This window comes from Tursiops truncatus, chromosome 10 (assembly GCF_011762595.2).
Source record: "Tursiops truncatus isolate mTurTru1 chromosome 10, mTurTru1.mat.Y, whole genome shotgun sequence".
In the NCBI taxonomy this organism is placed as follows: Eukaryota; Metazoa; Chordata; class Mammalia; order Artiodactyla; family Delphinidae; genus Tursiops; species Tursiops truncatus.
Window position 1 is genome coordinate 63,627,722 of NC_047043.1, and position 13,677 is coordinate 63,641,398.

Below are 13,677 nucleotides of genomic sequence, written 5' to 3' on the forward strand. Positions count from 1 at the left end.
CTCACCGGCAGCCCAGGCTCCCCTAAAGCAACGCTGCCATCACCTGGTCCAGGGGGACCCTGGGAAAGAACAGCAGGTCAGGGGATGGCCGGGGGGAATCAGACTCCAAGCCACCCCCAGCATAACTTGCCCCTCACTTACCCGCTCCCCACGATCACCTTTCTCACCCTGGAAGAGAGATCATGACACGTGACCCTGGACTACACCTCCACACCCCAAGATACCAGGAGGAATGAGAGTCTTGGGGTCAAACTGGATTACAAAGTTCATGGAGGAACTGAGGAGTCATGGGTGGGGGTGGTCAAGAGGTCACATGAGCTCAGAGTGACCAGCAGGGGTTGTGTGGGTTTGAATGAGGTCACCAGGTCATTGGATCACATGGAGGTGATGAGACTATATGGCGGTCATGCCCTCACCTTCACAGCTGTTCCAGAAAATCCTGGGGGACCACGGGGTCCTGGGTCTCCCAATGGGCCACGAGATCCAGGGGGACCCTGATGGAAGAGACAAAATATAAAGTAAAACCCCATAGACCCACCCCATTGGTTCCCCCATCACACATCACTCCCCCCCACACCATACTCCAGAACTTACTGGAGGTCCAGGGTCCCCTTTCTGTCCAGGAAGCCCTGGGCCCTCGCCTCCAATGACTCGTCCAGGTTCTCCCTGCAGGACAGAGAACAGCAGAAAGGATTCAGGGTATGGGAGCCTTGAGGTAGGAGAAGCCCCTAGAGGTCCCCAGCTATTCCTCATCATGCCTTAGGCCCCACACAGTGTCTGTCCTGGGGCAACCCTGTTCCTCCCTTGGACATCCTGGCTTGGTTCCCTCCCCTCCCTCCTTCACCTACCGGCTCCCCCTTTGGGCCTCGAGGTCCTCGCTCTCCCTGAGGACAAAACAGAGCAAAGGGTGATGCTTGGTCTCAGTGCATTTCAGGGTGGGCCCCTACAAGCCAACCTCGCTCCACCACCCCAGCTCCCCACCCTGCAGAAAGGGCTCTGGGAAGACACTGTGGAGCAGAGCAACTTACTGGTTCTCCACGAGGACTGGGCCACCCTGGGGAGCCCTATAAATGGAGGCCAGAGTCAGCCCAGTCAGACCACCCCACCCGCTCAAGCAAAGCATCCCACCATGTGAACCGTGAGGGCAAGGCTCGCTCACCTTCGGGCCGGGGCTTCCAGGAGTACCAGGGCGGCCAGGGCTGCCTGGAGGCCCATCTGCCCCAGGGAAGCCCTAAGGAGGCAAAGAGGTTAGGGCAGGAAGGGACCCTCCCTCAGTGCCCCTGGTTCGCTGGAGGAGCCCCGACGGACTATTCTTCACCTGAACCCCTCACCCCACAGGCCCCTGAGCATTGTTGGGGGTACAGCAGTGATGTATGTACCCTGTGAGCTGAATGGAGCCGAACCCCAGGCATAAGGGCAGTGATGAGGCCAGGGCCTTCCCTGCCCCTTGGACTTGGAACTTCCACCCGGGCTCTCCAGGGGATCTCAAAACCCCACTGGTCCCCCCTAATTCAGATCCTTCCCCAAAGTCTCTGCTGTGGTTGATAATGTCCACTTAGGCTTCTAGGAATACTCTGTGTTTCTAACTCTGTTTTTTCATTCCCTCTTGTAAAAACCCTAAGGAAGCTTCGAGGATTGTCTTAGGGGAACCTCAATGGTCTCTACACTCACCCTCTCACCCTTCGCAATGGTACTTCCAGGAGGTCCCTGGGGGCCAGGAACACCCATCCTGCCCTGAGAGAAGAGAGCAGGTGAAGAGGCAGTACGCCGGTCAGGGGACAGAGGACAGGTATGGGGTGGCACTCACCGGGAGGCCGGGGGGACCAGGAGGCCCGGCTTGTCCTTTCAGCCCCTAGGAAGGATGATCGGTGAGCCCTGTGCTGCTGACCGCCCCCTGACCCACTGAGCCCCCAACCCATTCTCTATCCCCCACCAGAGCCACTCACCATCTGTCCGGGTTCCCCCTTCTGGCCCTGGGGAAAGATGTGTCGGGCGACGGTCAGAGTGGCAAGTTCCAAGAGTGGCCCTCACCCACCCTCTCAACCCTGGACACTTACCTTTGGACAATGCACCGAGCAAGGGTCTGGCTGTAGCTGTGGACACAGGGTCTCCTTGAGGTCAGCCGTTCTACCAAGAGCCCCCAGACCCTCTGTTTTTCACCACCTAGTCCCCCAGAGGCCCCTTCCAAACCTGGGTGGTCAAAGCCGTCTGACACAGGGCTGTTGCCAGACTACTGACTGCCCGGTCCAAGCTTGGACCATCATCCACGGCGAAGAAGGTCTGGGCAGAGTCCATGCCTGGCACCAAGCGACGCAGCTGTTCTGGGTCAGCTCCTGCCAGGCCCAGCATCATCACTTTGAGCCCTAAGGAGGGGTCCAGCAGCTTGCATGACGACCCTGCTGGGGCCAACCCTATTCCCAGGCTCCATTCCCACCAGCCCTGCTCCTCACCAGCAGCCTGGGCCTCACGGATAGAGCTGAAGATGTCACCTCTCAAGGGCTCATCCACCAGTAGAACCATCACCCCCGGCACATGCCGGCGTCGTCCAGGGGCATCTGGTGCCAACAGGTATCTGTGAGCTGTAACCACTGCTGTGCCTGGGAGAAAGGTCATGTCAGAACCCAGGGGCACCAAGCTCCCCATGGGAAAGCCCCAAGAATCCATGTCCACTGTAGTCCTTACCCAAGTTGTTCCCACTTGGGTCCGTGTAGGGGATGTTGCGGATCTTCTGCCAGATGACACCAAGGTCATAGGAGCTGTTCAGCAAGAACAGTGGGGAGGGCCGGTGACTGTAGGACAGGAGGCCAACCTAGGGTGGGGAGACCACAGAGCCTGGGGAGGATGACACAGCAGGGACAGGGGACACAGAGCCTGGTGGGAGACACAGAGCCCAAGGTGTGTAACTAAACCTGATCTATTAGGGGGTCAGCAGTGATGGTAGGATACGGAGCCAACCAGCAAGTGAGGCAATCTGGAGCCTGGGGAAGGGCAGGGAGAAAGCCTGGACCAGTGGTGGGACAGGGAAATGGTGTGGGACCAGGGGTGGGCAGGTAGGAGTCTGGCTGCCTCTGGGGCCAAACCTGGATGGCCTGTGGCCCAAGCGGCCCAAGTGCAGACACCAGACGCTCCAGGGCTCGCTTCACAGCCTCTGCGCGATGAGCATTGTCTCGAGTGGTATGCAGCAGGAACACCACGTCCATCAGGCCATGGGGACACACTGCAGGAAGGGAGCTGAGTTACTGAAGCAGTCAGCCCATCTAGCTACTCTCTTGGGCCCCTCCCACTGGGCCCACCATACCTGGGGTCTGTGTGACCGAGGCCTCAGGACCCTGTACACCCTCCCGGACAGGTGTCAGGGAGAATATGTAGGAGACACCAGGCTCTAGCCCTGTCACCTGCTGGGAGCTTGAGATCCCCGGAAGTGTCTGTGAGGCCCCAGGCAATTCTGCAGAGGACAGAGCTCAGTTAAACAGGAGGCCCTCCATGGAGCCCCCACTGCCAGCCCACCCGAACACTGGCCTCCCCATCACCTTGGCCAGGGCCTCTGAGTGGCTGCCAGAATAGGATGTAGCTGGATACCCCAGACACCGGGGTCCAGGCCAGAGTCACTGAGTCGACTGAGGTGTCTACAACACGCAGTTCAGTGCTTGGGACACGAGGTGACTCTGAAGGAGGAATCAAAGACTAGGGATCCGAGTATGTGTCCCGAGAACCCAGAGGAGAGAGATCTAAGGAGATCCTGGGGCAGATTCATCTTAGTGAAGGAAGTCACCAGAGGTCATGCTGGGATCACCCCGGATCAGGAATGGTAGGGGGGGGGCTACAGGAGGAGTCACTCAGGGTCATGGGGTACAGGAAATCAGGGTGGGTCATCGGTAGGGGTAAGAGCACACCAGTGTATGCAGTTACTTCTGAGGGGGGCCCTTCTCCAGCTGTCCCCAAGACACTCAGCCATATACGGTAGTGGGTCGCTGGCTCCAGCCCGTCCAGTTCGTAGCTGCTGAGTTCCGGCCCCAGGACCTGGGACTGTTCCTGGCCACCTGGGGCAGGCATGAGAGGGGGGCAGGGGCACATAGGAGGATGCTACAGACCAGCATTTATGGACACGCCCACCTCACTGACCCCCCACGAACCTTACTGACAATGACCCCGCCAGCCTCACTGACTGATCCTGCTGATGGGGTCCACCCTCCTGACTGATCTCCTGACCCTGCCCGACTGACCCTCATTGATCCCACGCAGCTAGGTGACTGATACCAGGTACCTTCAGCGATCCGCAGACCCCCACTGACAGACCCTGCCCACTCTCACTGATTTCACCGACCCCACCCCCACCCCCGCCCCATTGGTGCCTAACCTCCCTACCGGGGGCACATCTCACCCTCAGGTCGCCAACGCAGACGGAAGCCGCGTGCCCCGGGCACCGGCTGCCAGCGTAGCCTCAGGGAGTGCTCCCCTCGCTGCACTACACGAAGTGTCTCCACGGCTGGTGGAGCCTCCTCAGGCGCTAGAGAGAAAGCACAAAAATCAGGGAGGCTCCGTCCCCAGTTAATCTCTGTGCCAATCCCAGACCAACCCTGGAACACGCACCGCCCCCAACAGGCCCCACTGCCTATCCCAGGCTACATCCCTCCTCCCCCCGAAGACCCCGCCCCCACAGGTTCACTACCAATCCCTGGACCCTCTTCCATTCCCGAGAACAAACCCCGCCCCCAAACCGTCCAGGGCACCAATCCAAGGCTCGCGCCAGCCCGAGCTCTGCCTACGCGTGGTGACGACAATGGAGACAGGTGCGCCCTCACGGTCCCCCACAAGTGCAGTCACTCTCACTGAGTAGCTGACGCCGCCTTCAAGGCCCCGTATCTCTGCGGAGTCCGTGTTTCCTGGGAGCATCTCCTGTCTCGTGGGGCCACCTGGCCAGGCGAGCATAGGGCAACGATTAGGGATAGGGGTGGCTGACCAAAGGGGCCAATCCCAGCCAGGAAGGGCAAGGGCAGGGTCAGGGAATCATACCCTCGCTCCGGCCCCAGGCCAGTCTGTAAGCTGTGGCTCCAGTGACCCCCACCCAGGTGACCCGGAGAACATCACTGGAAGCATTGAGGATCTGCAGCTTCGAGACACTGCCCACGGGCTGAGGGTCTGGGGGAAGACGCAGGGAAAAGGGTCAGGGGCCACTGGCAGAGAACAGGGTGGCAGAACAGGCATGTTCAACGCAGGGAGGTCTATCTGAAGGTCAGTATGAGGTTACTGTGGACGGGTCAGTGCAGGCAACTTCTGAGTGGGAAAAGATCAGTGCCTCAGAGTGGGCAGTGTGGAGCAGCCAGGAGGTCACTGTGGGTGGACTCCTAGTCAATGTGGGGTACGTCAGTGTGGGGAGAGAAGTCACGAGAAGAGCTGTGATGGAGCAGGCAGCTGGAGCAGTCAGGAATACGCAGCAGGACAGGGTAGCCAATGAGATGTGGTTGGCAGATGGCCAGGGTCCACTTACCAGTCCTTACAACCACAGAGGCAGGGGTCCCATCCACACCAGCCATACGGGCCCACACATGCACTGTGTACTCGGTATCTGGCTCCAGCCCATCCAGCTCAGCCACTGTGGCCTCCCCAGAAACCAACTGGGATTTCTCTGGGCCTAGGAGTGAGGAGGAAGGTAGCTCTAGGACTAGCCAGACTCTGCCCCCCAATGTCCCACCTGGACCCCGAAGAAACCCCTGCTCCCATTCCACCCAGGCCTGCCCCCGACAACCTCCAAAACCTCTGGTCCCTTCCCAAACCCCTGGTGCCCACCGTGGCCTGAGTGCCAGGAGACCCTGTATCCTGTGGCACCAGGAACCCTGTTCCAGGTGATGGTGACAGATGAGCTGCTGACTTGAGTAACACGGACTGTCTTCACTGGGCCCAGCGGGTCTGGTGGAGAGAGGCAATGGGGAGTCTGATGGAAGAGGCAGTGGAGGGTCTGATGGGGGAGGGATGGGGGGGACATCTAATAGAGGAAGGCAATGGGAGTCTAAAGGGAGGCAAGGATTTGATAGCGGATGCAGTGAATGGATCAGATGGGGAAGGAGTGGGGGTTCTGACAGGGGGGATAGTAGAAATCTGAGGTGGCAGGTGACAGGAATCTGGGAGACCAGAGGGTCTGACAGAGAAGGTAATAGGGTTCCGACGGAGGACTAGGAAGCAGTGAGGGGGTCTGACAAAGAAGAAAAGTGTAAGTCTAAGAAGATGGTCAAGTCTGGCAGAAAAGGCAATGGGGTCTGAGAGATGAGGTGCTGGAAATCTGAGGGCAAGAAGAGCGGGGTGTTAGGGGACAGGCAGAGGAATCTGAAGAAGGCAGGGGCTTAAAAGGAGGCAAGGGAGACTGAAGGGGGAAGCAGGGCCTCTGAGGGAGGAGGCAGTGGGGATCTAAAGGGGGAGACTGGAGTTCTGTGGAAAAGCAAGGGTCTGAAAGGGAAGGCATGGGGGTCTGAAGGGCCACTGGAGAGAGAGAGCCAAGGGGCTGGGTCAGGCCCTGACCAGTTCGAGCCACGGTGATTGCAGGTGGGCCCTCCTCTCTCCCTCGCAATGCCGACACAGCCACCTGGTAGGAGGTTCCAGGTCTCAGCCCCATGATATCTGTGGCAGTAGACTCTGAGGGCAATGTCTTGCTGGACTCCAGACCTAACGTCAGAGAGAAATGTTGGCATGGCTCCTGCCTGCCCCTTGGTCCCCCATACCCTGATCGTTCCCTTCAGCAACCCTCCCGCACATCCCACACTGACCATTGTCTGTCCTCCAGCTAACCCGAAATCCACTGGCTCCAGGCACAGGTCCCCAGGCCACCCTCACTCGTGTTGTGTCTGACGCCACTACCTGCAGCCCTGGGATGGCAAGTGGGGTTTCTGGCTCTGGGGATTAAAGATAGAGGTCAGGGATCAAAACCAGGACCAGAGTGAGTCAGGCAGCTGTCCCCCACAGCCCTCCTGCAGTGCTCACCCCTGCGAACAGTGAGGACGCTGGCACCACCCTCTCGGGTGCCTACTCGAGCTGACACCCGCACTGTGTAGCTCAGCCCAGCCCGGACGTCATCCAAGTCAAAAGCTGTCTGACTCCCAGGAAGCACCAGGCTCCGCTCGACCCCTAAGGGAGAAGGCAGGATAGGCAGGCAGGGGTCAGTGAGAGATGGGAATGTGGGATGAAGGTGCTCAGTGATGGACAGAGATACAAAATGAAAAGGGTCAGTGGGGGCAGGACAGGAATAAAGATGCAGACATAGAGAATGGACTTAAGGACACGGGGAGGGGGAAGGGTAAGCTGGGACAAAGTGAGAGAGTGGCATGGACATATATACACTACCAAACGTAAAACAGCTAGCTAGTGGGAATCAGCCGCATAGCACAAGGAGATCAGCTCGGTGCTTTGTGGCCACCTAGAGGGGTGGGATAGGGAGGGTGGGAGGGAGGGAGACGCAAGAGGGAATGGGGACGTATGTATATGTATAGCTGATTCACTTTGTTATAAAGCAGAAACTAACACGCCATTGTAAAGCAATTAAACCCCAATAAAGATGTTAAAAAAAAAAAGAAAAGGGTCAGTGAGGGATGGGACATGGGATGGAAAGGTGTGAGAGATAAGGACAGGGGTAAAAGGAGTCAGTGATGCACAGCGACACAGGATAATGGGCCAGTGATGAATGGGGACACATAATGACAGGAGTCAGTGGAGAAGGACATAAGATGTAGGATGTCAGAAGTCAGCGGACAGCGACATGAGTTGACAGGTCATCGACAGACAGTGAGGTGGAGTCAGTATTGGATGGGGACATGGGAGAACAGTGGTCACAGCTAAGGTTATAGAAGGGCGGGGGTTGAGCTTGTGGTTGTGGAGAAGGGTGAAAGCCATGGCCAGGGAGGTGGGGCAGGGAGTGGAGACAGATCCAGATGAAGAGACAAGCAGGGTCAGGGCAGGGAGCAGACAGACCCTGTGATGGGGTCTGGCTCGGTGCCGTCTTGGGAGGTGGATGGACAAGGAGAGAGGAGGAGGCTGTAGAGACCCCGGAGTGGAGAAGGGCTGGAAAGGCTGGAATGGTTTGAAAGGCTGGAACTTTAGTGTGTGTACGGGTCTTGCTGTGTCCCCCTCACCCTGGATGCTGCGCACGGTGATCCGATACTCGGTGGCGCTGGGAACTGGGCTCCAGGATACTCGCACTCGCTGCCCAGGCAGCTCGGTGGCCTGTAGGTCTGTCACAGGGCCCACGGGCAGCTCTGGCCCTGTTGGACAGCACAGCCTGAGAGGCAGCCTGGGGCCCCTGTACCTTCCCCTCTCACTTGGCCGGGCCCACAGAGCCCTCACCAGGGGGGACCACAGTTGCAGGCGTGGCCACCTCGCGGCCCTCTAGCAGCGTGTAGAGTGTGAGGCGATACTCAGTGCCTGGCTGCAGCCCATCCAACTGGTAGCGGGTCACGTCAGAGGGCAGCACCACCTTCTGTGGCACCTCCAAGCCTGCAAGATGACAGGGTCAGGCCAGCTGAGGCCAGGTCTGGACCCAGCCTGCCCACCCCACCCTCCTGCACGGACCACTCTCACGCCGCCACTCCAGCCGGTAGCCACGGGCCTTAGGCACCAAGTTCCAGGAAAGAAGGATGGATGTGGGGCCCAGGATGATGGGACGCAGGGTCTGCTCAACAGAAGTGTCTGCCCAGGGCACATGGGAGGTCAGTGGCCTCTGTGCCCTGCCAGCCTGCCCACCCAGCCTGAAGAAAGCACCCAGCCCTCTCACCGGTGCGGGCAGTCAGGGAGGTGGCAGGTCCCACGCTCCGGCCAAGCAGGGTGCTCACGGTCACCTCATAGTCTGTGCCAGGCTCCAGGTCACGCAGCAGCACTGACCCCTGCCCAGGGCCCAGCTCCTGCTGCTGCGTGGCCCCACCTGCACGGGGGGCACAGAGGGGTCAGTGGGTCTTGCAGACTTAGCACCCTACAGTCCTGTCTGAGGTGCAGGGACTTCCTTCAGCCCACGCCTCTGACTCACCACTGAAGACCCGCCATGTCACGCGGTAGCCAGTGGCACCTGGCACACCCCGCCAGGCTACCAGGAGGCTGTGGGCTGTGGTGTTCTGGATGGTCAGCTCCAGTCCCTCCAGAGCAGCTAGGGGAAGGTCCCACCAGTGATTAGTGAGTCCAGAGTGGGGAGGGGTTACTGGGATGGGTGGTTAGGTGAGCAGGGTCAGAGGTTAGCAGAACTGCTCACTTGTCCAAGCTGTCCCACTCACGGCCTCCCCGATGCTGTTGGCGTAGAGGGCAACCACCGTCACTTGGTACTCAGTCAGTGGCCGGAGACCCTGCAGCCTCATGCTGGTCTCACCTGCTGGGACGCTCACCTGCCCAGGGTCAGAGGTCACTTCATCTTGGCCAGCTAAGTCCCCAGCCCTCCACCTACCACTGCTGACATCCTTACCTCCCGCCGTTCACTCGACAGTGGCTGTCCCAGCCCCGTCAGGGGCGTGTACTGGATCTTGTAGCCAGTCACAGGGCCACTGGCCGCTGTCCATTGTACTCTCAAGGATTGACTGCCTGGCTCAGACAGCACCAGGTCTCGTGGACCAGAGGTTGAGTCATTGGCTGGGAAAGGGGCAGTCAGGCAACCAGGCAAGAGAATCAGGGGTCAGCACTTATGGTACAGCACTGGGCTCAAGGGTCAGGAGCACGTGGGATGGAATCAGCACTCCCAGGTTGGGGTTCGGGTCAGGGTCCAGGTCAGGGCACACAGGGTGGGCAGGAACTCACAGGGCAAGGCCACAGGCACGCCACCTGCACTTGTGCACACCCTCCGGGAAACAAGAGGCAGTAGCGTCCTCAAGATGTTGAAGTCGTTGACAAAGAAGAAGAAATCGCTGGTCGGCTGTGAGGCGATTCGCTTCAGCTCCTCAGGGTCGGCATTCTTGATCCCTGAGGTGATGCCCAATCAGGGCTCAGCTGCCCACATGCCCCCTGACTCATCCCTGCCCCAGCTGACCTGTCACCCCAGCTTGGTACTCACCCACAGCAAACAGCTTGACTCCCTGCCCCTTCAGCCTCTGGGCAGCTGTGTCCACCAGGTCCTGGGACTTCCCATCTGTGATGAGGATGCAGACCTGGGGCAGGTGCAGGGTCAAGTCAGGACTGCTTCAGACACTTACTTGGGGTCACCTTGGAAGGAAGGCATGGTAGGGTGAGAGATCACCTTGGGAACACCAGGTCGGGCCAGCTGGGGCAGAAAGACACGGTCAGCCACGTGGAGAATTGCAGCTCCTGTGCGCGTGTTGCCTCCCTTGTAGCTGATCTCTCGGATTGCACGGATCACATCACCTCCTGAGCCAAGCGCATCCAGGCCAAATTCTGTCCTGTGGGGAGGCGGGTGGCAGCAGGCTAGGAGTAAGGGCTTTTTCTGGTCCTGGCCTCTAAGAGGCCTCTGGAATGAGGGTTGTATCAGGCCCCCTTGAGAGTCCACTTGGTTCTGTGATTCCTACCTTCCATCTCTGAAGCTCCCAAGCTAACAAACTCCTTAGGTACCCAACTGTGTCACACCTGTGGCTGGGCCTGGGCAGGCCTGGACCCCTTGGGGCTCCCAGGCTCAGGTACCAGGATGTCTGGTTAATTAAATAATGGTAGGAAGAAGGGCCCAGTTATAAGCAGGTGGACACTGGCCAGACAGGGAGGCCCTCTGCTGAGTGAGAGAGGCTGAAGGCATCAGGAGGCTAGAACAAGGAGAGTCCAGCAGGCACAGGGCATCTCAAGTCATGGGTCCCCTTCTAGGCCTCTCCATCTCTAGATCAGAAAACACAGCTCCTATCTTTGGCAAGGCACTATTCAGAAGGGGTCTCAGATGTGAGGGCTGTACCTAGGAGATCCCTGCTTCTGTCTTAAGAAGATGTCCTGGCTCGTGGGAGGGGGGATCCTCTGGGTTCCCTAAAGCCTAACCTAGGGGTTTGGGGGCTCTCTGCTTCTTTCTGGGGGTGGGGTCCTGGTGGGTCCAGCTGTGGGGAGCCACTCACCGTGGGTCATCGCTGTACTGCACGGCAGCGAAGCGCACACCCTGTGCACCGGCTGCCCCGGAGAAGGGCAGCACCAGCCCCTCAAGGAAACCCCTCACTTCGCGGAAGTTGCTTCGGCCAATGGACGAGGAGCCGTCGAGTAGGAACACGATGTCAGCGGCGTAAAGGCGCGTGCAGCTCACTGGGGCAGGGAAAAGCGATCACGATTTTTTCTTGGGGCCCACCCACCCCCTACCCTCACTGTGGTCCCTTGGGGCTGGGGAGGGGAGTTGGCCTCATTCACTGTGCAAACGGGCACAGGCTGGCTTGGGCCTGGGAGCGGTGGAGGCAACAGAGGTGGGGCCTGGAGCGGAGTCTCACGCGGAGGACTAGTGGGGAGGGAGAGTCGCCGGAGCGGGTGTGGATCTGGGACTTAGGTTGGCGTCTGGGGACCAGCGCGGAGTGACATAGGGTAGGGGAGCCACGCACAACTGGATGCAGTTTCGGAGATGCAGTGTGGGTCGCGGAGGGTTTGGGGAGTCCAGGGAGAATTAGGAGAAATGCATAAGTCGAGGAGGGTGGGAGGCGGGATCCAGGATGAAGGTCGAGTGGAGTCGCGGGTGGCAGGGTGCAGTGCCCTGGATGGGGTCCTTCCCTGCCGTACCCACCTCTCTCCCTGTGCTGGGCCCACACTCGGGGAGCCCCTGCCAGGATCCCCGCGCAGAGCGCAGCCACCAGGAGCCGCAGCCTCATCCTGGGTGAGGGAAACGGTCAGCCAGGACCCCGCCTCTGTCCCTCAGCCTTGGCGGGTCCAAGGCCAGCGTTCTCCCACCCCCAGTCCCGGTCTTGCCTGCCGGTCCGCCGGCTCCGATCGCCAGCCGCTGCTGCAGTCCCGCCGCCACGGCAGAGAAAAGTCCCTGATCCCGGGGGCGGAGCAGCGGGCGGGGACCCAGGCGGCCCACCCCCACCCATCGTCCCAGAAGTCGCCGCCCCTGCCACCCCTCCCCTGGACAGATGATCTGACTCCACTTAAGTGTAAAGACCCCCACCTCCCGTGGCTTCTGGGATTTCCCCAGGAGGTTCTCTACAGATGGATGTTGAGGGATCCCTCTCCAACCCCATCTAGGGTCAGAGATCTTGGCTGCTTTAGGTCAAACAGACTAGAAGTGACTGCTGGAGACCAGACTTCAGACAGGTTCCCGGGGATGAAAGACGCAGCAGGATGTTGGTGGGGTAGAAGATGCAGCTGGAGATGACTCACCACCCCCCTCCCCCCACCCCACCCCCACCTCTGACTGGGCTACCCAGACAAGCCCTCAGGCCATGAGTCCCGGCTGGCCTCTCCTGTGATTCAGCCATCCCTTTGTCTGTTGGGTCTCCTGTGTCCCACCCCAATCCCCTCAACAGGCAGAGCAGCCCCCAGCAAATGAGGGGCTCTAGGCTCATGCCAGGGACAGCAAGGCACCACTGGGCTGCATCCAAGTAATGCCCACCCCTACTTTGGAAGGGCAAGCCAGGAGGAGAAAATCTGTATTGTACTTATGCAGACATGTCCATCCCAGTGTCCTGGACCCCTTGCTGTGCTCTGAACCAGCCCCAGGCAGATGCCATCCAGCTGTGCCTCCAGGGAGGGGTTATCCATGTGTGGAGGGTAGACCACCCACAGTGACAGCTCATCTTTCAGGAATCCACCCCCTCCCGCCTATGCCCCCACTGGTGCGCCTGTCCTGCTCCAGCCAGGCTCCCCTACCCACACATTCTCATTTTGGCCCCTCAGAGTCCCCTCCTCCAACCTACTCTTCTTCTGCATTGGGTCTTCGTTGCTGCGCGTGGGCTTTCTCTAGTTGCGGTGAGTGGGGGCTACTCTTCGTTGCAGTGCGTAGGCTTCTCATTGCGGTGGCTTCTCTTGTTGCAGAGCTCGGGCTCTACATGCGCGGGCTTCAGTAGTTGTGGCATGCAGGCTCAGTAGTTGTGGCACACGGGCTTAGTTGCCCTGTGGCATGTGAGATCTTCCCGGACCAGGGCTCGAACCTGTGTCCCCTGCATCAGCAGGCGGATTCTTAACCACTGTGCCACCAGGAAAGTCCCCAACCTACTCTTCTTGAAGACCCCCTTCCACCCATCATCTCTGCCAGGCCCAGAGGTCACCCTGGGCTCCTCCCTCCCTTCCTCACGGCCCTCAAGGTCCACCTGTGGTGTCCACCTTCGTAACTACTCCTTCCTCACTCCTCTTCCCTTAACCAGGCTGAATTCCCGCCCGTCTCCCTCAGCTGGCTTCTGTGATTATGGACAGTCCCCTCAACACAACTGCAGGCCAAGGACACTCTTTGTATATACGTATGTCTTCATTATAGGGGTTGATACTGAGATAGAGAGATCCTCCCAAGAGCAGGTCCCCTGTTTTTTTTAAGCCTGGAGAATACTTCTAGACTCACCACTGCCATAGGGTCCCTTCCAACGTGCCTGGCCCCCCAGCCTCTCCTGGGGCTCCACAGGCTAATGGGGGACAAAAGGGGACAGCACTTCTGTTAAACTTGTCTGCCTTGTCCTCTTCTAGGTATGGCCAGGTCTCTGGTATGGCCAGAGCTGGGGGCAGTGAGAACCATCCATACTGCCTGTTTTCCTATTGTCCAATAAGGCTTGAGCTACAGGGACAGCCCCAAATTATCATGAAGTACAGCACTGTGATCCA

At 59.3% G+C, this 13,677-nt stretch overlaps 1 protein-coding gene across 8 annotated transcripts in view; it reads right to left on the reverse strand.

Annotated features, from left to right (window-relative positions):
* Positions 1-12,892, reverse strand: part of COL7A1 (collagen type VII alpha 1 chain) — a 32,813-nt gene extending 19,921 nt beyond the window's left edge. For 6 of the 8 annotated variants that reach the window (XM_033864888.1, XM_033864889.1, XM_073787890.1 and 3 more), the window contains exons 1-39: positions 11,836-11,972; positions 11,654-11,739; positions 11,007-11,187; positions 10,196-10,355; positions 10,013-10,106; positions 9,760-9,921; positions 9,431-9,594; positions 9,224-9,353; positions 9,005-9,121; positions 8,756-8,902; positions 8,554-8,670; positions 8,329-8,478; positions 8,118-8,246; positions 6,973-7,116; positions 6,759-6,884; positions 6,514-6,657; positions 5,788-5,907; positions 5,489-5,632; positions 5,014-5,139; positions 4,767-4,913; positions 4,382-4,507; positions 3,894-4,040; positions 3,531-3,665; positions 3,299-3,445; positions 3,081-3,217; positions 2,683-2,809; positions 2,451-2,597; positions 2,191-2,363; positions 2,058-2,093; positions 1,947-1,973; positions 1,808-1,852; positions 1,672-1,734; positions 1,160-1,231; positions 1,029-1,064; positions 849-884; positions 595-666; positions 417-494; positions 142-168; positions 6-59 (exon numbers count right to left, since the gene is read on the reverse strand). In XM_033864888.1, coding sequence (XP_033720779.1) covers positions 6-59; positions 142-168; positions 417-494; positions 595-666; positions 849-884; positions 1,029-1,064; positions 1,160-1,231; positions 1,672-1,734; positions 1,808-1,852; positions 1,947-1,973; positions 2,058-2,093; positions 2,191-2,363; positions 2,451-2,597; positions 2,683-2,809; positions 3,081-3,217; positions 3,299-3,445; positions 3,531-3,665; positions 3,894-4,040; positions 4,382-4,507; positions 4,767-4,913; positions 5,014-5,139; positions 5,489-5,632; positions 5,788-5,907; positions 6,514-6,657; positions 6,759-6,884; positions 6,973-7,116; positions 8,118-8,246; positions 8,329-8,478; positions 8,554-8,670; positions 8,756-8,902; positions 9,005-9,121; positions 9,224-9,353; positions 9,431-9,594; positions 9,760-9,921; positions 10,013-10,106; positions 10,196-10,355; positions 11,007-11,187; positions 11,654-11,739; positions 11,836-11,957 — 4,395 coding nt within the window. In that variant the 5' untranslated portion in view covers positions 11,958-11,972. Of the gene's footprint in view, positions 1-5; positions 60-141; positions 169-416; positions 495-594; positions 667-848; positions 885-1,028; positions 1,065-1,159; positions 1,232-1,671; positions 1,735-1,807; positions 1,853-1,946; positions 1,974-2,057; positions 2,094-2,190; positions 2,364-2,450; positions 2,598-2,682; positions 2,810-3,080; positions 3,218-3,298; positions 3,446-3,530; positions 3,666-3,893; positions 4,041-4,381; positions 4,508-4,766; positions 4,914-5,013; positions 5,140-5,488; positions 5,633-5,787; positions 5,908-6,513; positions 6,658-6,758; positions 6,885-6,972; positions 7,117-8,117; positions 8,247-8,328; positions 8,479-8,553; positions 8,671-8,755; positions 8,903-9,004; positions 9,122-9,223; positions 9,354-9,430; positions 9,595-9,759; positions 9,922-10,012; positions 10,107-10,195; positions 10,356-11,006; positions 11,188-11,653; positions 11,740-11,835; positions 11,973-12,782 lie in introns of those variants that run through there. The other 2 variants (XM_073787889.1, XM_033864891.1) reach the window with 2 other exon arrangements.
* Positions 12,893-13,677: the final 785 nt, after the last annotated feature.